The sequence below is a fragment of the Pseudovirgaria hyperparasitica genome (assembly GCF_010093815.1).
Source record: "Pseudovirgaria hyperparasitica strain CBS 121739 unplaced genomic scaffold EJ05scaffold_1, whole genome shotgun sequence".
Taxonomy (NCBI): domain Eukaryota; kingdom Fungi; phylum Ascomycota; class Dothideomycetes; order Acrospermales; family Acrospermaceae; genus Pseudovirgaria; species Pseudovirgaria hyperparasitica.
Genome location: NW_022985549.1, coordinates 2,161,866 through 2,183,609, shown reverse-complemented (window position 1 = coordinate 2,183,609; position 21,744 = coordinate 2,161,866). Strand labels below are relative to the sequence as shown.

Here is a 21,744-nt window from a genome sequence, read left to right as displayed (position 1 = left end):
GATCATAGACTTATCCGACGAAATATTTTGTGTCTGAGTCAGACGCAAAGTACGTCTTTCACCCGCTCTTTCTTCTTTTACTCAATCAGTAGCCCTGTACCTTTCGCGATATTCCTCCAGCCGTTTCAAATCCTCTGGTGTCCCAAGCGTCTTTAAGTACTGCACCACATCATCGAGATTCAAAATACTCAATACCGGTATCTCATACGCCCTACTGAGCTCCCCAATCGCACTCCCTCTCGGCGCCACCTCATCCTCACCCTCCTTCGCCGGTGTCTTCTCCTGCCGGTCGAAAGCTACGATAATTCCGACTAATGTGCCCCCTTGCGCTTTGATAATCTCAATCGCCTCGCGAATTGCTGTGCCAGCCGTGATAACATCGTCAATTATGACAACTCTCTTGCCCTTGAGCCCTGCACCAACGATCGTGCCGCCCTCGCCGTGGTCTTTGGCCTCCTTGCGGTTGAAACTGTAACTCACATCACCATACCGCTTCTCGTCTAGCCCGGCGAGTTTGTCGAGGACACTTGCGGCAAGCGGAATGCCCTTGTATGCGGGACCGAACAGGACATCAAAGTCGAGCGCTGGAGTATGCGAGGCGAGGGTGTTTGCGTAGGCGAGGCTTATCGAGCGGAAGAGGGAGGCTCGATGAAAGAGGCCGGCGTTGAAGAAGTAAGGAGATGTGCGACCAGATTTGAGGGTGAAAGTGCCAAAAGAAAGGGCATTTGCGGAAAGGGCGGATTGGATAAAGGTGGCTTTGTGGTCTGCAAGAGCCATCTTGTCGCAGAACCGTATAGTAAATGGTTTACGAGAGAAACAGAATACTTCATCCTGTGGTGGGATGCTCACTTCTGGTGGCAGCTCTGCCAAGATTTCGACGCTAGCCAGAACTTTTTTTCGGTATCGATAGGACCTCGTTTGAAAAACCACCGGCAGCTTCTTTCCACACCGCCAACCGCCGCCCTCAGGAATCCTACCCCGTCGAGTTTGCGAGATGAAGACAACGTGGAAGGACATTGCTCCTGTGCCGACATCACAGGAGTTTCTCGATATTGTCCTGAGTCGGACCCAGCGTCGCTTGCCGACACAGATCCGCTCCGGGTTCGCGATTACCAGAATTCGAGGTATGGTTGAAAATGTTATGAGGAAAAGGTGCAGGCTACAGTACTGATGCCTCCAATAGCGTTCTACACTAGAAAGGTCAAATATACCGCGGAGACCTTTACGGAAAAGCTCACAGCCATTCTCGATGGGTTTCCCCGCCTCCAAGATATTCACCCTTTCCGTACGTCAGACCCAGTAATAATTACAATGATTCGGAGAGATTACTCACACGGAAAACACAGACAAGGACCTTCTAAACACTCTCTACGACGCTGATCATTTTCGAATCGCTCTTGGTCAACTGTCCACTGCGAAGCACCTAATTGAGACTGTGGCAAGAGATTATGTGCGGCTGCTCAAGTATGGACAGCACCTGTTCCAATGCAAGCAGCTTAAGCGGGCCGCGCTTGGCCGCATGGCAACCATTTGCAAACGCCTGAAAGATCCTCTCCTCTATCTCGAACAAGTGAGGCAGCATCTTGGACGTCTGCCGTCTATCGATCCGAACACGCGCACATTGCTAATTTGTGGATACCCAAATGTCGGCAAATCAAGCTTCTTGAAGGGGATCTCGAGAGCTGATGTGGATGTACAACCGTATGCATTCACGACAAAGAGCCTGTTCGTAGGTCATTTTGACTACAAGATGCTGCGGTTTCAGGCTATTGACACACCCGGTATTCTGGACCACCCACTCGAGGAGATGAATACCATCGAAATGCAGTCCATCACTGCCATTGCGCACTTACGATCTGCTATTCTCTATTTCATGGACCTTTCCGAGCAATGTGGATATTCAGTGTCTGCACAAATCGATCTCTTCAACTCGATAAAACCGCTGTTCGCAAATAAATTAGTCTTTGTCGTCATTAACAAGATCGATCTGATGAAACCTGAGGATCTGGATGCCGAGACTCAAGAAAGACTTCAGGGAATGCAAAAATCTGGGGAGGTAGAGATTCTGCAGCTATCCTGCACCACTACCGAGGGCCTTATGAACGTTCGCAACGCAGCTTGTGACCGTCTTCTTGCCATTCGCAATTCTGAGAAGCTCAAGGCAGGTACAAACAATTCTGGTGAGCCCACTGGGCGTCTTGGTGAACTTCTTCGTCGCATTCACGTCGCCCAGCCTATGGGTGGCATTGTCAGAGAAGTGTACATCCCCGACGCTGTCAAGAATCGTGTCAAGTATGACAAGGAAGACCCCAACAGACGCAAACTCGAGCGAGATATCGAAGAAGAAGAAGGTGGTGCTGGTGTGTACAACATCAATCTCAAGAAGAACTATCTTCTTGAGGATGATGACTGGAAGAACGACAAGATTCCCGAGGTTGTCAATGGTCAAAATGTATATGACTTTATTGATCCAGACATCGACTCGAAGCTTGCCGATCTCGAAGCGGAAGAAGAGCGCCTCGAAGCTGAGGGTTACTATGACGAGTCTGACTCTCTCGAGGATGCTTCCGATGTTGAGATCGCGGAGAAGGCCGAGGCAATCCGGACCAAACGCCAGCTCATCCGCAACGATGCTCGCTTGAAGAAGAATATGAAGGGCAGGGCAGCCTTACCTCGACATGCAGTCAAGAAACCACTTAGCAAGATGCAATCGCACTTTGCAGAGATTGGACTCGATACTGACGCCATCTCTACTCGTGCACGCGCACAGTCTCGGGGCCGCAGCGTTGCACGTGGTCGCAGTGTAGCAGACACGGATGCCATGGACATTGACACACCGCGGACCGCAAGCCAGCGTGCAAAGAGCCGTGGCCGTAGCCAGAGTACCAATCGCAGAGATGATGGTGTCACGGGTGGCGTGAGAAATCCACATGCGAAGGAGATGGCGGATCGTCTGCAGAAGTTGAGTCAGAGGAAGATGAACCGCATGGCCCGGCAGGGAGAGGCCGATAGGCACGTGCCAGAATCGAGACCCAAGCATCTTGTGAGTCCCACGGCCATGGCCTCGTACCGCGATGAAAATGCTAACTTCATATCTAGTTGGCCGGCAAGCGTGGTATGGGCAAGACGCAACGCAGGTAGAAGAAAAGTAATGTTTTTCGCTTGTCACTTGACACCACAATGGATGGTGGGGCTACGTATAGGCGTCAGAGTAGTACGATACGGTTGGAAAGACTGCAGTTGCGGCCGGCCATGTCGTCTCTACCATTCAATACCCGTCTCGTTCGTGCACAACTTGACGATAGTAGATTGATACGAATTTTATACCCGTTGAGAAATTAGTATGTGTACCATGTGGCAACTAAACAAAAGGCTGCGCAGACTAGATGTGTTGTTCTTGTGGGTACCCTGGGGGCCACCAACAATTTCAAAATAGAACAATATGCATTACTGAGGGAGCAGAATTTGCCGACCCCTCATCCACTGGCGTTAGGAGGTCACTCAAAGCGCGACGAGCGCCAATTAGTTGTTGGAGTCAGAATGCAGCCAAGTATAGGAGAAGGTCCGAAAGCAAGCGGTCCCGACTTTGCATGTTGGGAATCGGAACAGACGCGAAGATGGAGGTGAGGCTGTCCCACGTAGGGACGACCCTGGTATTTGGGAAAGGCACGTATAAGCAAGATGAAACACCGACATGTTGGAGAAGCAAGGAGGACGGGATATTAGTGATGATTAACCAGAGCGAGACAACAAGACGCATATGCATCATGCATCTGGTTTGACGCGCGCCCTAGGAGGAACGGGAAGAGGCGCATTTTAGTTTTTTCCCCTTGATGCCATCGCGTAATTCTACAGGAGAGAATCGTGTGGCCGAGCGGGAGCTTCGCCTGTTTGGGGAGGCACGCAGCTTGTAATTGGCGGAGGAAGGGGCGCCCCAGGAGGCAGCCAAGTACGGCAGACGGCGCACACGTTGCGCTAGGGCCAGCTGGTGGCGCCGTCGGCTTTGTTTGATCAGAATGAGAGGTCAATGGAAGGATATTAACGTTGGAACCCGAGAATTCATCTTTTGCATCTTCTTTCTCTTCACCTCCTCCTGCTTCTCTTCCCTGTCTCCACGGTTCATCACAGGTCGCCGGCGGCCCTGCTTCTTTGTCCATCTTCACACTCTCGCTTTTCCTGCCTTTGCCTTTTTCTAGCCGCGCTCTTTAGCTACTCTTCAGTCCACAATGACCTCCCATACGATGGACAGCATCGACGGTAGCGTTACTTCCACCGTTGGCAAGCAGACCATTGAAGGTCTCGACACGCACGAGAAGAACAACTTGTCTCCAGTTTCAGCCGAGATCCCAAGAAAGAGTCATACCGGCTTCGCTCCTCCTATGTCACCAATGTCGTGGCAGGCTCATCATGTCAACCGCAGACGGAAGACGAATAGCATCGATTTGGACGACTACTTTGTTGGGCCGAGAGATGTATCCAAGCACTCGAAGTGGCCATTTTTCATGCGTCTACATGGCAGCATCTTGCCAAAGATGATTCTACCGCTGACCTTCATTGCTGGATGGTCGACCGCCATTACCCTCATTAGTCACTATGTTTACCCACGTACGTAACTCAGTTCGAGAAATCCTCCGGAGACGAGCTGACGTTTCAACCAGTCACCGTGGACTCTTTGCTTTTGACAGTGCTCGGTTTCGTTGTTGGTTTGGGGCTATCTTTCCGTTCGTCAACTGCGTATGAGCGTTTCACTGAAGGTCGCAAATACTGGGCTCAGCTCCAGTTCACTGCACAGAACCTTTCTCGTGTCTACTGGGTAAATGGGAAAGAACGCCCGGGCGAGGAAGGAAAGCAGGATCTTCTTGGCAAGCTGTAAGTCAATTGATTCCTTCTGGTAGTCAACTCTCGCACACCTGGATCCTGACAGACTCGTAGAACTGCGCTGAATCTTATCAATGCATTCGCCGTCTCTCTGAAGCACAAGCTGCGGTTCGAGCCTGGCATTCACCATGAGGATCTACGAGGTCTGGTTGGATACATCGATTCATTCGCTAAAGCGGCCGAAGAAACCATACCTATGCCCAAACAGAAGACCCCATGGAAGGCCACTGGTGAATACCTGGGTATCTCTTTCGCTGAGTCCAACCCACGCAAGTATATCAAGCGTGCAAATGCGAAGAAGCCGATCGGCAACTTACCACTAGAGGTCCTTAAATATTTGACTGCTTACAACGAATCCCTGATCGAGAACGGAACACTGCCGGTTCCTGGCCACCAGACCATTGTAATCAACAGTATTGTCGCCATGAATGAGGTGATGACGGGCTGTGAACGTGTCCTCAATACTCCCATGCCTCTGGCTTACAATATTTGCATCTCACAGAGTAAGTTATCCCGTCTCTATCCCTCAACTGGTCTAACAAAGCTGCAGTTACATGGGTGTACGTTCTATGTTTGCCATTCCAACTCTGGGCCAAACTTAAGTGGGTTACAATTCCTGGATGCATTTTCTCGGCGTACATCATCCTCGGTCTCGCCATGATTGGTCGTGAGATCGAGAATCCATTCGGTAGCGATGTGAACGACTTACCCCTCGACGACTTCTGCAACGAGATCGCAGAAGATATCGACATCATCACGGCTGCACCACCTCCAAAGCCGGTTGACTTCATTGGTGCCATCGACAACCTGATATTATGGCCTCTGAGCGACAAGGGCTCGAGCACTTGGTCGACTAGGTCAAAAGAAGAGATACGTGAGGCACTCATGACCAAGGCGAACGCAAATCTGAAGACACGGAAGAGCGTCTACAACCAACGCACGAGCGACTCGGACGATGACGGACACATCGCCGCACAAGCCGCCCCAACCCATAACGAAGTCTGAAGAAAGATTCTTGCGGATTAGCACAGCGACAGCATAATAGTCTACCGATCTTCAAAACGGCTGATACCGCGTTCGATCGGGACCAAGATGTCGTCACAAAGGCTAATATATCACATCACATAGTATGACTGATTGTCATAATCTCTGTACAAGAGTCCGAAAAGAAAATTGTTTCTCTTAATCTGCCAGGAGTTTCGGATCGGCATTTCCGCGGAGGCGCTTGCGATCTTGTGGTATCATGACCCTTACCATTACCCGGCTGCTTCAATTACACGCACACTAAAATCCTTTTGTAATTCTATATAGCAAAGCACTGATTGATAGCAAAGCGATCTATCTCCCGAGTCACTAGACAGAATCCTGTGCACTTTCTTCGCGTGCTATCCTAGACGCCCCTTGAACGCTACTCACTATATCTCACAATCCAATTTTCGCTGTAGGTTGCGTGTATATATATACGTATGGAGTCGTCTGCCCTTCCCTACATAGTCGCACGTCTACTCTCCATCTCTACTCCAGTACTCGACCTCGACTACAAATTCCATCGGTCACCACTCCTCCACCCAACAGCCCGACGCGACTATGCAGATGATTGCAGGCAACTTCAGCAAGCTAGGGCTGGTGTTAGTGTTGAGTGCAAGTAAGGAAATTATAAAAAAGCGGGAACGGGGAGAAGGCCGGGTAGGAAGAGCAGGAAGAACAGAGTCGGATGATGTTCATCGCAGATATCATTAGAGTATGACGGCAGCGGAGAAGCTGTATATGTAATTTACGTGCGGGCTTTCAGGAGGTGGGATTCGGAGAGAGGTACTTGGGAAATCGGTATTTGACGACGAGTGATGAAAGGAGGGGGGTTAAGGCTACGGGCTTGAGAACATGTGGCATGTAGCTCTGCGGCGTGAGGTCGGAAATGCCGAAAAGCACGCAATCACGGCTCGTAGAGGAAGGAGAGGATGGCTGACATATGTATTTTTGTGCTGTGAATGTGCGAATGTGAATGTGGCACCCAGTCCATTGTGTATGGATGGGGTCATATCAGGAGATCCCATACGACAAGTGTGGCGCAGAATGCCATGGTCCCATAGAATACCATCTGCGCTGTGCTTTTCCTTTCCGCTGCTCGCTTCAGCTCTTTGTTGCCGCCACCTATGTTTTCTTCTGTTTGGTGGGAGTCTTGGATGAGGAGGTCGATGTGCTCTTGTTGCATGGCGAGGTTGCCGACGAGTGTGCTTTGCAGTTCGGATATTTCGAGGAGGGACTTCTCGGCGGTTCTAGGGGGGGTATGAGTACTGGTGCTTGGGGGGGGATAATGGGAGCCATTGGGCTTACCTGACTTGGTCTAATGTATCCTCATAGTGCTTCAGCATGTCTTGGTTTTCTTGTGCGAATAGCTGCAGTTGCTCTGGACTTAACTGTTGCTCGAGCTCTTGCCGCTGGTCATCATCCAGCGCAGCTTTCGAGGCAAGATAATTGGTGCTATATTCCTTCGTCTCTCCGAAGCCATTGATGGGAGAAGTGTCTTCCTGCATGGCCATACCGCCCCGTGCCTTGTACAAAGCGCTTTTGCTCTTCTCCACCTCCCGTGTGATGCGAATGTCCATCATCTCGCCCTGCAACCGCCCACACGCCTCCAGTTTTCTTTGAAGATACCAAATCACACTCTCGCGATGCATCTTTATCGTGTTGGCTTTCGCCTCGATCTCGAGCTCCGCAGGACTCTTCGCGGTAACGGCCCCTCCCGCCGCCCATCGTCCCAGTGCTCCGAGACCTTGTCGAGCACGCTTCTTGATTGCGACCGCAGAGTCTGTGGATTGACGCACAGATTCGGCCTCGGAGAGATTGCTAACGGCGGTGTTGAGCTCGCGGAGCAGTTGCTTTGCGTCGGCGTCTATGGAGGCGCGTTGGGCGTCGGTGAGGTGCCGTCGGTCTGCATCATTGCTCTGAGTGCTTAAGACTTGTTTGCGGCGGGATGGAGGCTGAACAGAGAGGTAGGCTTGGCGTATGGAGCGGAGATAGGTTGTGAGCTCTGATATGCGTTTGTTCTGGTGACGTTGAGTATATCAGGTCCCTACTTGGGCGGGTTCTGTGTGACGTACTATGGTATATGCCTCCTGAAGGAAGGCGTCGACATTGCGCAGCTTGAATACATAGAGTTCAATGGGCTTGCTGTTGTGTTTGACGAGGAGCTCATTGAATTGGGGCACAAGGTCCATACTGGAGAGTTCATGTGTTTGGCATGGTGTGTGTGGGCGCAATGACATCGGAGTGGAAAGTTGACAGCACGGATTCAGCCACACTTGAGGAGCGCCACGTGTGGCTGATCATTTATCCATTCATAGATGATAGTTCATGGTACATAGCATAACAAGACATTCCGGTTCCGCTGACCTCCATTTATACAACCCTGATCCTGACCCCGCATTGAACTTTAATTTATGATCGGCTTTTGTGCCGTTTCGTGGCTACCTTTCTACATTGGATCTGAACTTAATATATCTTTTACTACGTGACTCACTTTCGGACATGCCATTCGCCCCTGTTGATCACCACCTTACCACGGCCCTTTACCGGTACGGAAACGAGGTAGTGGAGATGCTTCACCAATTTTTCGATGGTGGCCTTACCTACCGCAGTGGAGAATGCCTCTTAAACGGTTAGACGACATTGCACAGATAACAGTCCGTTCTCATCAGGCTACCGCAAGTCATCATCATGTGCATGCAGGGTGGAAACCCTTTTTCGACATTTCATAAACCCGTTTCTTACTCCCTCTGGTTTCTTCATGCTTGATATTCTAGCAAAATACAGTGGAAAATCATGACTCTCCATGTCAATGACGCTGAGATGGCAAAAGCTTTGCCAGTGGCGCCAAATGGCGTGATCGCCATGATTAACACAGAAAGATCAATCGGAGAGAAGTCAAAGGAGTTAGACATATCAAGTTCATCGCCTTCCTCAACCACGAGCCTTCAGGACCAAGCTGCGAGCTCCGACAAAGAAGAACATGGCGCTGACATCGAAGCCGCCCCGTCAGTACGATCAGAAGCACCAATATACTCAGTGTTCACTCTTGGGCAGAAACAATTCATTGTTTTCATGACAGCTCTCGCCGGTTTATTCTCGCCACTATCGGCCAATATATATTTTCCAGCGCTGAATACGCTTACCGAGGACTACAAGGTTTCGGCTGCTCTGATAAATCTCACACTCACTACATACATGATATTCCAGGGGCTGGCACCGACTATATTTGGAGATCTCGCTGATAGTGCCGGAAGACGTCCTGCTTACGGTCTGCATTAAATCAACCCTGAGGACTTTCAAGTTACTGACTCACTTAGTGCTTGGTTTCATTATATACATAGGTGCCAACATAGGCTTGGCCCTTCAGAATTCATTTGCGGCTCTTCTGGTCCTTCGATGTCTCCAAAGTACTGGCTCGAGCGGAACCATTGCCATGGGGAGCGGTGTCGTAGCAGACATTGCAACCAGCGCAGAACGTGGTGTTTGGATGGGCTGGGTGACCAGTGGACCAATGATCGCTCCGGCTCTCGGACCTGTTCTAGGTGGTATCTTTGCTCAATATCTTGGTTGGCGTTGGATCTTCTTTTTTCTCATCATCCTTGCTGGAGCCTACCTCATTCCCTTCCTTATAACATTTCCGGAGACAGCACATAACGTTGTAGGCAACGGTAGCATTCCTCCACAGGGTTGGAACATGTCTCTCTTGAACTATCTTCAAGTTCGCAGGGTGGCCAGAGACACAAACGAACTTGAACGAACTACATCACGAGAGACTCTACGCCAGGCGCAAGCTCGTCTCGCTAGCAAACGGAAGCTGCGTTGGCCAAATCCCCTGAACACGCTTAAAGTTATCGTAGAGAAGGATGTCTGCATGCTTTTGATCGTGAACTCTTTGATATACACATCATGCTACTGTATCGTCGGTAAGTCGGCACCTTATTGTTTAGAAATTTACTGTTCGATCAAGTTCCGGCCATGTCTTCCTTCTCTAATCAATCACCGGAATATCCTGCTGTCCTATTACCCTAACAAACGTACTTGCGAGGCTAACAGCCACAGGCTCCACGCCATATCTCTTCGAGACCATCTATGGCTTCGACAACCTCCAGATCGGCCTCTGCTTCCTCCCGTACGGCATGGGCTCCCTCATCGCCCCGCTTATAAGTGGCCGCGCCATGGACTGTAATTATCGGCGCATAGCCGCCAAAATTGGATTCCCAATCGACCGTAAACGCGGCGACGACCTTAAGAATTTCCCAATCGAGCGTACCCGCATACAAGTCGCATGGCCATTATTCATCGTTGGTAACACGATGTTCTTGGTATACGGCTGGGTGCTCCAAGTAGAAGCGCATCTTGCAATCTCATTGGTGTTGCAGTTCCTGATGGGCATGTGTCAGACGGGGGCGTTCAATGTGATGAGTGTGTTGTTGATTGATCTGTATCCGCAGAGTCCAGCGACTGCCACGGCAGCTAATAATCTGGTACGATGCCTTGTCGGCGCGGGTGGTGCAGCCATTATCATTGAGATGATAGAGAAGATGGGACGAGGGTGGTGTTTTACATTTGTTTCGCTTGTGCTGTTTGCCACAAGCCCGATTTTATTGCTGCTACCGAAGTTTGGACCACAATGGAGAGAAGCAAGACGCCTACGGATAGAACAGAAAGAAAAAGAGGATAACGAACAAGGGGAAAAGTAGAAGGCATAGAATATCAGAAACCATCATGACAAAAGGATATATCGTAGCGCCAATAAGCCTCACCCCAATCCACTAGACAATCTAAAGGTTCTTAATGTCCATAGAGACTATTCAACCTTCACCCCTGCTGCAAAGCTCTTTTCTGCTCCAACAGCGTCGTACTGCTCGCCGGACATCCCACTCCAGGCTGCCCGGTAAAACTCTGCAGCGTTACCAGTGCCGTATCAATTCTGACAATCTGGTCCTGTTTACTATTCCCTGCCGGAAAGCTGACCGCCGCGCCGGCGGGCGTCTGGCCCGCGGCCAAAAACTCCTGTAACTTGGCGGCGAAGGCTTCTTTTGAGGGTGGACATGTGCACGGTATGGGCACACCGGGCACTGAGCCGATGCAGTCGCTGGTACCAGGAAGCGGATTTCCGGCGGTTATGCCGAAGTCCGGGATGAGTGCCAGATCGATTGTGCCTCCTCCATTGTTGTTGTTTTTAGGGGGCTGCTGGTCGTTCGCGGCTGCGTTTTGGGCATTCGCATCGTTGTTTGTATCCTGGGCGTCTACACCGTTCTGTGGATTATCTACACCCACGGGCGGTGTATTCTGTGGAGGAGCAGTAGTTCCGAAGTCATTGAACAGAAGAGGACGACCTCGCCGAGGAGCAGGAATGGCGGCCACGGTGATGGCCAGAGCGGTTAAGACGATTGCAAGTCTCATGGTTCTGGCTTGGAATGATAACATGTGAAGAATGACTTTGATATATAAAGAACGACCTGCGGACACGAATCAAGAATCTGATGGAATGACTGCTTCTCTTCTATCCCAACAGCAACGAGGGCCGCCCCATCGAGTGACATACTCAGCCATGTCTCTCGTTCATACACTGTGCAATATTTGCGCATGGTCGCATGACAGGTTTGGGAAGGATTCCACGTCGCGGCCAAGTCTGTTGGAGAGAAGACAGGAGCTTAAATGGATATGTTCGGCAGTCGTAGACAGACCAACGTGATGCTCTACCACGGAATGGATGGTTTCAGGCAATCGTTATAAGGCCACATCTCTCAAACATGCGTTGCAGAATGATGGAGTGGATAGGGGAACTGATGATACGCGACCGGTAGCAGATAATTATCTGTGGCAGACGTACCTCGGAGGCTGGGCTGTGTCTGCCTTAGGCCAAATAGCTACCGAAGCTGCCAAGACTAAGACTTGCCTAATCGAGGTAGAAGAGGGTGATGTTGTAGATGGGGGCCAAAACATCATCTCGCTTTCGGGTTGGCCGTCCTTCCTCTCCATCTGATTATATCATTCTCGTCCAATCATGCAATTTTTACTGCATCGCCCGTCGACTTGCTCGGCATCTTTCCACTCAGCCACACCCTGGACTATTTCAGTATCGATGTATACAGGCAAATGACGTAGTGGGTCGATGATCTCTGCCAGTCTTCACAGCCACGACTCCAAATGTTAAACTACATTCGGCCTCGCAAGAGTTATAATTGGCTTGACACGTGAACATAGCGTGCGCTAGAATGTAACAATCTCACCAGGACTAGACTTCGCCATGGTAGTTTATAATCTATAAAGGTGTCTATATCCTTCGACCGGTAATAATGCTCACCTCAACGATACTCGCTTTCAAAATGAGTCTCTTTACACGCTTCTCTCTGTCCAGCACACTCTATACAGTATTCTTCCTGCTCTTCTTAGTCCAAACATGCCTGGCGACTCCACGAGTGATGATAGGCGCCGATGCTGTGCATTCAGAACCCAGCCGGATCCGACCTAGACAAACAACATTCACCTCCTTCTCCTTCCCTTCGTCTTAGTCCAGCGTTGACAGCGCGTCGGCGGACAGCGACTTCACCAGAAACTATAACTCTGCCAAGAAGACCGTCGATACAACAAGAAAGGTCATCATCGGTCTGGCAGTAGGGCTGGGTGTGGGAATCCCACTATTCCTGGCCACGGTAGCATGCTGTTTCATCCAACGCCGCCGTAGGAGAAGAGCTGCCGACCAGTACCAGCCAGCTTTCGAGGCATCGAAACCGGCAACCTTCATTGATGGAGCCAACAACTCGCCAATGCCGCAGGGAACTCAATACACCGGCTACAGCTATAAGGCAACACCACAGGATGACTATCCGCCCACTTATCAGCACAATAGGTACTCAGCACCAGTCTCAGAAGTCAGCGGGGTTCCACCAAGCAGAGAATTGCCGTCTAATAATATCAGTGAGATGGGGAGTGTAAGGTAATTAGAACGGAATATAATGATCGAAAGGGGGGCCAAAAGTCTCGTGCGAACTTGCCAAGAACTTATACGCGGAAATGAAAGTATGACTGTAAGATATGTGTCATTTTGGTAGACTTTGCGAGAGTACATACATATATTCGCTATATAGCTCGCGACCACTCGAGCTGAGTTGGTGCTGTTAACCATATATCCATTTTGTCAATTCTCCGCCATGTCAAATCTTTTTGCTAGACACTTCTCGGCACAGTCTCCGACCAAGCTGCACTTAGCACGAGCAAATCTACGTTGTCATGTGCATTCCAAACTCCAGGTTTCGTCATTCGCAACGACTTGGTGCAATACATTGGCACAAGCAAACCCGTCCAGCCCTGGACAAGGCAGCACAAACCAGCCAAAGTTCAGCCTAGAGGATTTGGGCGCAACGAGAGGCACAAAATACTTTCTCATCGCTGCGCTCTCGGTCGTTGGAACTGCAGAAACGTATACGTATGCACGCTGGATTCATGGTTGGTGGACGAATAGAGGCGTGGTGGAAGAGGGTGGTGATGATGAAGCAGAGGGAACGCCGTGGTGGGAGTCAAGAGACGCTTTGCGCAAGGACTGAGTTGCATCACTCTCACTCGCACCGTTTGGTCCAGAAGACATACTCTCTTGCATAGCCCTATGTGGTAGAAATGTGGACAATATGTATCAGAATTTGAGACCTCAAAGATACAATCAAGCGGCTAAGTACGTGATGACGTCAGCCTAGCTGAAGCGGTCCCTCAACTTCAACACCGCCATAGGAAATGTCCACGCTCTCATACTTAAAAAACTCAGCGTGAATTGCATCTTCTACTCCACACTTCCACTTCGCAGTGGTAGAGTCAAAGAACAATGAACCCGCCACCCGTATCCAGAGACACACTGAAGACAAAACAGTCGCGAAGAGCACGGAAAACGGTCATCGAGGACGACAACAACGACGACAACGACGACAACGACGACAACGACAACGACGACAACGACGACAACGACGACAACGACGACAACGACGACAACGACGACAACGACGACAACGACGAGCCTCTAAACGACACGACCAAACCCCTAACACTACACTCCAAAAAACTAGCACGCCTGCACAAGAAACAATCCCAAAAATCGCAAAAAGCAGCCGCAAAACCCAATCTCCAAACCCTACCCCCCGAGATCCTCTGCGCCATCCTCACCCACCTCCTCCCATCCGACATCCTAACCTACACGCGCGTCTCCAAACACGCCCACGCCCTCACCACCCACCACGCCTCCAGCCTCGCGCGCCAAATCCTCGAAACCCGCTACCCGATCCTCACAAAATGCTTCCCACGCCCCGTCCTCCTCGCCCGAGTCGACCCAACCCTCCACGCCGTCCTCCTCGCCCGCGACGCATCCGGCACCCTCGACCTCCACAAAACCACCTTCCCCCACATCGAGCACTACAACCCGCGCCTCATCTGCAGCTGCACAACCTGCATCCTCGCCTGGAACAACCTCTGCACCCTCGTCGACCTCGCCCACTGGCGCACCCACTCCCACCTCACCAACATCCCCCCCTTACTCCCGCGCGGCACGAATCCCTCATGGAACAAGACCCTCGTCGCCGCAAACGCGCGCCTCGTGCGCGCCGCACTCTCATCCCCGCTCCTCTACGCGCTCATCCTGCAGCGCCACCTCGCGACCATAATCTTCATGATCCGCGAGCGCGGCGCCGCACTGCGTCCGCCGTACGGGCTGTGCGAGGCCGATGTCGCGGCTGGCACGGATGCGTTCTGTGCGCGGCCGGGCAGGCCGTCGTTTGAGTTCCCCTATGAGCGCGATCGGTATTACTCGCTGCAGGCGTATTTGCCGAATCGGGCGTGGAAGGCGGAGGCGCGGCAGTGGCGGTATTGGCCTGCGGATCAGCATTTGCGGGATCTGGAGTGGGTGAGGGGCATGGAGAGGAGGAGGGTGGAGGCTGTGGTGCGGGAGAGGGCGGAGGAGGAGGAGGAGAAGAAGAAGGAGGAGGAGGAGAGGAGGGTGGGACTGAGGGGGCTTGGTGTGGATGTGGATGTGGATGTGGATGATGAGAAGCGTACGACGTGCGACGGGATAGGGGGCCTTCAAGACGACACGTCTCACGAGCAGACCGCTGTGGCACCAGCATCTGCGCATCATAGTAATCGTAGTACAGCACCAGACCAGCAGCAGCAGCAGCAACAGGCGGCAGCAACAGCAGCAGCGTCGATATTCGGATGAGCAAAACAACGCTCAAACCACCCCCCCTTAACATTACATAACACACCCTACTAGGTTCTTCCTCTGTATGGGATAGAACTGAATGCGAGGAGAAGATCAAAGAATCGCGCCGTAGGCTTCATCTCTCCCAATCACGACAATCCACCATCCACCAGGTATACATCCTGCCTTCGTTGAAGAAGAAGAAAAAACCACACTATGAGCAGAGAAAGCGGATGCGTGTGTGTATACGTGTATGATATGCTCGAGCACCCTCTATGCGCAAACTCCAATGCCTGGACCCTCTACAGCCCCTCCTGAAACCTCCCAAGAGCCGCCGCAACTTTTTGTGTCTTTGATTAATTGTACAAAAATTCAAGCCAGACGCTTTACCTCCCCGTCTGTCACATCTGATCATAGCGTTGAACTACTGAGTCTCTCTGACGACCTTGTCGACGGCCTTTGCAAAATAGTCAATGTTATGCGAATTTAGGCCGGCCATGCTGATACGCCCGTTCTTCGTCATATAGACATGTGCGTCTTCCCGGATCTTCAGCACCTGTTTTTCTGATAGACCTGTGAAGCTAAACATGCCGATCTGGTCGGTGATGTGGTTCCACGTGCCTGGCGTGCCGAGCTGCTCGAGCTTGGCGCGAAGCTGGGTGCGCATTTCGATGATGCGTCCACTCATGGTCCGCAGATTAGCCTCCCACTCGGCAAAGAGCTCTGGAGTGTTGAGCACCAACGACGCAATGCGTGCGCCATACGCGGGCGGGTTCGAGATCTCAGATCTCTGCAGGATGGCCAGCTGGGAGGCGATGCGAGTAATTGTGCTCTGTGCATCGGATCCGGGGGCTGTCACGAAGTGGAAGCAGCCAGCGCGCTCACCATAGAGACCAAAGTTCTTGGCGTATGACTGTGCGATGCAAAGCTCGAAGCCCTGTGCAATGAAATAGCGGATGGCCCAAGCGTCTTTGTTCAAGTCGCCAGATGCAAAGCCTTGGTATGCAGTGTCGAAGAAGGGGAATTGCCGCCTCTGCGCCATGACTTGTGCGATCTGTTTCCATTGCTCTTGTGTTGGATCAACACCAGTGGGGTTATGTGCACAGGCATGAAGCAGAATGATGCTTCCTTCTGGGGTAGCCTTAATGTCAGACATCATGCCCTCGAAGTCGAGACCCTTTGTCGTTGGCGAGAAGTAGCGATATGTCTTGTGTGAGAGACGGGCGGTGTCGAAGATTTGGCCATGATTAGCCCATGTTGGATTCGAAAAGTATCCGGTAGGTGTCTGACCAGAGTACTTGTAGAATTTGGAGAGGAAGAGGGCGCCGAGGTGGACAGCACCAGTGCCTGAAATGGTCTGGAGTGATGCAACCTGTGGACGATTATTTTCAGTTGTTGTAGTAATAGTACGATGCACAATGGCCTTACTCGTCCTTCTTTGATCGCTGGGCTGTCTGCACCGAGACTTAGCCTCTGAGAGGCACTTGTGAACTGTTGGAGACCAGCAATAGGAAGGTATTCGTGGTTGAGGTCCGGATCGTCAGCAATGATTTTGTCGGCCTGGCTTGACATTAGCAAGGGCTCCGTGACGACGACGGATAGAAGCCAGGCATGGTAAAAGAGCAGACTGACCTTCTTTACTACTGGCAACACCCAGGGCTTAGCATTATCATCACGGTAAGCACCAATGCCCAGATCGACCTTCTGCGCAAACGTGTCCTTGCGGTAAGCAGCCATCAGACCGAAGAGCGGGTCCTCTGGAGCTTGGGGAACGATATCTGCGGTGAATGCGGAGGCCATCTTGTTTGAGAGATGACTGGATAATTGACCGAGTCGTTGGTGTGAAGATTGGAGTGATTGGGATGAGGAAGAAGAGGAAGAAGACATGGCTTGGGAATATTGGCACAGCTGGAACTTCGGGGAGCTCTGTTCACCGCTCTTAGCAGCTCTCGTGGCCTGAGGTATGAATTCCTGAAGACAGTTTGAGCAGTGGAGTGGTTCCTGCAGTTGAGCTGCACGCTGCAGAGCTAATTACGTCAACTCAGCGACCGTTTCAACTGACTATTCCCGTAAGAATAGCTGTAAGAATGGCTTGCACCGGTTGGGCAGCCAGGGGTCAAGGGACAAAATGACTCAAATTCAATGGCTTACTCCTTTGCGTCGGCTCGAGGACGACGTCTGTGGATGAGATTGATGCTGTGTCCAAAGTTGAGGACTGATGCGTGTGTGCTGGCAAAAAGAGTCGCCGACACCAAGACTCTATATACTCTGTCTGCGACGCGGACCTTCTAGATATCAGATCGTAAATAGGAAATTTAGACAGATATCTGTATACACCAACTAATGATAATAGAACAACACACGCTCAGGGCCGTTGTTGGCTGCTGCTGCTGCGGGGGGAAAATGGAATGACAAGCTGGGGGCGGGGTTGAACGTTGGTAGTTGACACACACTCAGGCGTGGGTGGGCAGCTTAGAAACGGGCGGCGCTGTATTGGCCAGATCCTTGTGTGCTGTATGTAATAGGGACGACGACGTAGGTAATCGGTTGTAGACAGGTTGTGGATAGCCAGAAGGTGTATATAGAATAGTATATACTAATACAATAGAGATACAAAGAAGTGCGAGAAGCAGCAGTCTCATCATAAGAAGTCATCGTCGGCAACCCTCGCCAGGCCATGTGAGCATTTTGCCGAGGTCGCGATAGAGTGTCAGTCAGTAGTATTAACTTAATAGCACAAGCAAGCAATTAACGTAATATGAGTCGCGTCGTTCATCTGGATCTAGATAGTCATTCCATCATCTGAATCTTCATTACCGCCTCCTTTTAATTACCTAGTCCTTGATCCGATTATCACTCCTGCTCCAGCCGAGGCTTCTTTCTCTCCGTCCAGCTGCCTGATACTTGCCTGACTCTTCACCACTACCAACACCACCACCACCACCACCGGAAATTAATATGCTGCTAATACTGCCATTCTGTGTCACAGAGGTCGACACTGCAACAATACAATAGTAGTACTGATAGACCCATCCGATCTCTGCACGTATGGCTTCGACGGATTTTGCGGGGTGCATTAGTCCTCGTCCGCTAGTGGCAAGCGGTATTGTTGTGGCCACCATGGCGATCGCCGTCACGCTAGACCTAAATCAGCGCGTTCTGTTGATAATTGGCTGAAAGCACAGACGGGCAGTAATTAATCATTCACTGGGCTGGTCCGCGGGTGCTCAGCATCGACGTGGATTGGATGGAGTACATGGAACCATATCATTATTAGACGTGCTTCTATCCATGCAAATGCTACTTGTCAAAACATCAGACTTCATTCAAAAGGGTATGCTACGCAACACAACGCAACGCCTGCCTTCCCGTGGTATCGTAAACTCCCCAGCGCGACTTTTCGTCTAGCAAAAGAACTTGTACACCTTCTTCCACATAGGCCATGCCCGCTTCTCCGCCTGCTCCTCCTCAATCAGGTGTTGCAGGTCGAGCTCGCGACGTCCGGTCTGGAGATCGATTGTATGCGATCGCATGATCGGTGTCTTGTAGATGATCTTGTACACCACGTACGTCACGACGATGATGGGTGCGCTGAGATATGCCTGGAAGAAGCTGATGACTCGTTCGTTGGCAGTGAGCTCGCCGTAGCCAACCGGAGCAAATCCAGTCCAGAACTGCGCGATCAGGACGAGGCAGTTGAAGATAAATCCTACCCAAGAGCCAATAACACCAGGCTGACTCCTGAATGCGAGCTCGTCGAGACTGTGTCCCTGCTTCTTCCACGCAGACCTGAATCGGATGTGCGCAAGACAGATGGATCCCCACGTGAAAATGGACGATAGACCAGAAAGTGCAAGCATCCAGTTGAACGCGTCGCTACGAGCCTGATCACCGGCTGCGACAATCAGGTACAGAAGTCCAAACGCAGACGCGACGAGGATAGACACAAGGGGCCGACCAGAGCGATCAATATAGGCAAGTATCTTGGGCGCCTGTCCGCGCTCAGCCATACCAGCTAGCACACGCGACGATCCGTAGATGGACGAGTTGCCCACCGAAAGCACGGCAATCATGATAACAACGTTGAATATCGATGGGAGGACAGGGATCGAAGCGTTCGAGATGGCAATAACGAAGGGTGATGCTGTGATGTCGACGCTGCTGGATCCATTAAGAAGTTCAGGTTCGGTGTAGGGGACCAGGCAGCCAACAATTACAAGCGAGACAATGTAGAAGAGAGTAATTCTCCAGAACACCTGCTTGATCGCTGTAGGAAGCATCCTTCTGGGGTTTTGGGTCTCCGCGGCGGCTAGACCGACGAGTTCGGTACCTGCGAATGCGAACGCCGCAGTAACGAAGACACTGCAAAGCCCCTTGAACCCATTATTGAACGCGCCCGGGTCGCTCCAGTACTTGTCACCAATAACTTCGCCGGTCGGGCTGGCGCCGACGTTGATGCATATGCCGAGGATGCTGCAAGAAGATTAGCGACAGTGTCAATGCTCCAATTCAAAAATCTTACATGAAACCGATGACAGCAATAACTTTGATGAGCGAGAAGACAAACTCTGCTTCACCGTAGCCCTTGACTCCGAACAAGTTGATTGCAACAATCAACACGAAGAAGATGGTGGACCAAGCAGCAGAGTTGACATCTCTCGCACCTTCCCAGTAGGTTAATGTGATGGCCGCCGCAATGATTTCGAGCGGGAGCACAATGAGCCACTGCATCGCATAATTCCAACCCATGGCGAAACCCCACGCAGGATCAATGAATCGGCTCGAGAAGGTAGCGAAAGAACCAGAGACAGGGTACATGACGGCCATCTCGCCCAGTGCATGGACGGTACAGTACAACATGATTCCAATGAGACCGAAGGCGAGAACGAGTGACGCGGGACCACCCTTTGCGAGAGCGGAACCCGAACCGATGAAGAGACCTGTACCAATCGAGCCTCCAATGGCAATCATCTGGAGGTGGCGGCCCTTCAGACGGCGGGAGAGCTGGGCTGGATCTTCTGGTCCATCTGCTGTCGACACACCAGGCTGGCGCTTGAAACTATCTCTGAAGTTTCCCCAAGCGGTGCCTTTAGGTTCATCCGAGGATCCATACTCATATGTTGGTGACGGGGCTATTTCAGCGCTCGTCTTCTCGATGTCTTTGCTCATGGTGGCGTGTGTGACCCTATAGCTTGTCCGGAGAGGACGTATTGAGTGTTTGAGGGTGGAATAGAGGTAGGTGAAAGGTACCGAAGCCAGGTAAAATGCTACCTGCGAGGAGGAACACGGTAAAGGGCCCAACAGCCAACTGCAACAAACGGATCTTCAGTTGGACGCATGCTGTGGAAGGGCGATGGGGTGCATTATTATATTCCTATCGAATCGAAGGGCCAAAGAGTGTTCCACCCCACAACTCGTTATCGGCACGCGACTTGCATCAAAGGGTCCGTGTCAAGACCTACTAGAAGTCGTAATAGGCAGCTGGGCGTCGACTGGCCGTGTGGGATGAAGCCAAGAACCTAGATCCAACCGTCGGCCCCAGCGAGGAGTATTGAATGGCTCGGACGAGATGGCAGTAGGTGATGTCGTTCGCGCGCTAGGAAGACAAGCACTGGCGCTGTGGAGCCGGCTCGACGACAGTGTGGTCGTATCTGGAGTGTCTTAGGAGTCTTGGAAGGCCCGTTAGCAGCGCAACATAGGACATCTGTCGAATCACGGCTTCCTGTATCTGCCTTGGCCGTGTCTGGGCGGAGCCTCAAGATAGCCTAGTCGCGTCGCCCAGCTTTCATTGTCCGGGGTGGCTCGTTTGCTCGTTTGCTCGTCGTTCCATTACCCATTCTCAGTCTTCTCTCTATCATCATCCCGCTTGCCTGATCAAGCCAGACTTTCATGCTTTCGAGAGGACCTTACGAAACTCTCAAGCTTGCTCTGATGAGAATTCCACCAGCCGTGGCGGCAAACCGATCAGCCTCTCTGGTCCACTTATATTGCCCTGGAAAAGAGCAGGCCAGCCCTGTTGGAGGAATCGCTGCTAATGAGCCATGGCATTGGCTGATGTTGGCTGCGAGGGCACAACCATACACGGCAACCGCAGTTATCAGGCCAAGCAGAGCGGGTGGATACGTTTGGGAAGTTAGGGAGGCCCATCTCAGTCTGGTTCCCTGCCCCCTGTCCATGTGCCTTCGGGACGCGCGACGTCGGAAAAGCGCAGAGATGCAGTGCCGCGAAGAAGGGTCTGATGTTGATGTAAGGTGAGTGGAGTTGAGTGACGAGTGACTGGAGTGGCTGATAGGAGCGCAATCACGTTGCGACTGGCCCGGGCTACCACCAAACGCCCCCACCTGTGCTCCCAATCCTACGCCGAGACGTGCCACCTGCCCAGCCTTTCTAGATGCGATGGAAGTATTATCTTCAAAGCGAGACTTGGCTTAAGGTAGTATTAGCATCTCGGTGATGGCTTTCACACTACTGCCTCGTCTGCGGCTCGGGATACTGATATCTCGTTTGCTTTAGGCCGATCAACAGCAACCCAAAGGCCTTCCACCACTTCATGTATCGGGCCATGTCCCGTGTCATGGCGCATGCATGTTGTATCCACCAAGCAAACATATTGTGCCACGCCACGCAGCAGGCTGACAGCTGAAGCGTTTGAT

At 51.6% G+C, this 21,744-nt stretch overlaps 11 protein-coding genes across 11 annotated transcripts; 6 read left to right on the top strand and 5 right to left on the bottom strand.

The window, feature by feature from the left end:
* Window positions 1-81: 81 nt before the first annotated feature.
* EJ05DRAFT_433884 (orotate phosphoribosyltransferase) lies at window positions 82-777 on the bottom strand (the record flags this gene model as incomplete). Its single annotated transcript, XM_033741624.1, has 1 exon — window positions 82-777. One exon carries the CDS (start codon window positions 775-777, stop codon window positions 82-84), a length of 696 nt encoding a protein of 231 aa, XP_033605631.1.
* On the top strand, window positions 499-3,264 carry EJ05DRAFT_28502 (nucleolar GTP-binding protein). Its single transcript, XM_033740475.1, has 4 exons — window positions 499-1,124; window positions 1,184-1,285; window positions 1,347-3,043; window positions 3,100-3,264. Exons 1-4 carry the CDS (start codon window positions 995-997, stop codon window positions 3,139-3,141), a joined length of 1,971 nt encoding a protein of 656 aa, XP_033605630.1. The 5' UTR covers window positions 499-994; the 3' UTR covers window positions 3,142-3,264.
* Window positions 3,265-4,049: 785 nt separating this feature from the next.
* On the top strand, window positions 4,050-6,114 carry EJ05DRAFT_28454 (UPF0187-domain-containing protein). The gene is made up of 4 exons (XM_033740473.1): window positions 4,050-4,605; window positions 4,659-4,869; window positions 4,933-5,381; window positions 5,429-6,114. The coding sequence occupies exons 1-4, from the start codon at window positions 4,227-4,229 to the stop codon at window positions 5,881-5,883; spliced, it is 1,494 nt and encodes a 497-aa protein (XP_033605629.1). The 5' UTR covers window positions 4,050-4,226; the 3' UTR covers window positions 5,884-6,114.
* Window positions 6,115-6,913: 799 nt separating this feature from the next.
* EJ05DRAFT_482006 (syntaxin) lies at window positions 6,914-8,096 on the bottom strand (the record flags this gene model as incomplete). The annotated part of the gene is made up of 3 exons (XM_033745132.1): window positions 6,914-7,154; window positions 7,213-7,925; window positions 7,980-8,096. The coding sequence occupies 3 exons, from the start codon at window positions 8,094-8,096 to the stop codon at window positions 6,914-6,916; spliced, it is 1,071 nt and encodes a 356-aa protein (XP_033605628.1).
* Window positions 8,097-8,265: 169 nt separating this feature from the next.
* On the top strand, window positions 8,266-10,666 carry EJ05DRAFT_28408 (MFS general substrate transporter). Its single transcript, XM_033740472.1, has 3 exons — window positions 8,266-9,175; window positions 9,225-9,830; window positions 9,967-10,666. The coding sequence occupies exons 1-3, from the start codon at window positions 8,701-8,703 to the stop codon at window positions 10,605-10,607; spliced, it is 1,722 nt and encodes a 573-aa protein (XP_033605627.1). The 5' UTR covers window positions 8,266-8,700; the 3' UTR covers window positions 10,608-10,666.
* EJ05DRAFT_472094 (uncharacterized protein) lies at window positions 10,401-11,720 on the bottom strand. Its single transcript, XM_033743110.1, has one exon. It carries the CDS (start codon window positions 11,311-11,313, stop codon window positions 10,726-10,728), a length of 588 nt encoding a protein of 195 aa, XP_033605626.1. The 5' UTR covers window positions 11,314-11,720; the 3' UTR covers window positions 10,401-10,725.
* Window positions 11,721-12,182: 462 nt separating this feature from the next.
* Window positions 12,183-12,832, top strand: EJ05DRAFT_472093 (uncharacterized protein). Its single transcript, XM_033743109.1, has one exon. It carries the CDS (start codon window positions 12,240-12,242, stop codon window positions 12,423-12,425), a length of 186 nt encoding a protein of 61 aa, XP_033605625.1. The 5' UTR covers window positions 12,183-12,239; the 3' UTR covers window positions 12,426-12,832.
* Window positions 12,833-12,966: 134 nt separating this feature from the next.
* EJ05DRAFT_506791 (uncharacterized protein) lies at window positions 12,967-13,523 on the top strand. Its single transcript, XM_033747860.1, has one exon. It carries the CDS (start codon window positions 13,065-13,067, stop codon window positions 13,455-13,457), a length of 393 nt encoding a protein of 130 aa, XP_033605624.1. The 5' UTR covers window positions 12,967-13,064; the 3' UTR covers window positions 13,458-13,523.
* A 70-nt stretch (window positions 13,524-13,593) lies between these two features.
* On the top strand, window positions 13,594-15,328 carry EJ05DRAFT_28403 (uncharacterized protein). The gene has a single exon (XM_033740471.1). It carries the CDS (start codon window positions 13,730-13,732, stop codon window positions 15,107-15,109), a length of 1,380 nt encoding a protein of 459 aa, XP_033605623.1. The 5' UTR covers window positions 13,594-13,729; the 3' UTR covers window positions 15,110-15,328.
* Window positions 15,329-15,515: 187 nt separating this feature from the next.
* On the bottom strand, window positions 15,516-16,891 carry EJ05DRAFT_482001 (PLP-dependent transferase; the record flags this gene model as incomplete). Its single annotated transcript, XM_033745131.1, has 3 exons — window positions 15,516-16,463; window positions 16,520-16,651; window positions 16,724-16,891. The coding sequence occupies 3 exons, from the start codon at window positions 16,889-16,891 to the stop codon at window positions 15,516-15,518; spliced, it is 1,248 nt and encodes a 415-aa protein (XP_033605622.1).
* A 1,604-nt stretch (window positions 16,892-18,495) lies between these two features.
* On the bottom strand, window positions 18,496-20,260 carry EJ05DRAFT_433570 (AAT family amino acid transporter; the record flags this gene model as incomplete). Its single annotated transcript, XM_033741611.1, has 2 exons — window positions 18,496-19,564; window positions 19,614-20,260. 2 exons carry the CDS (start codon window positions 20,258-20,260, stop codon window positions 18,496-18,498), a joined length of 1,716 nt encoding a protein of 571 aa, XP_033605621.1.
* Window positions 20,261-21,744: the final 1,484 nt, after the last annotated feature.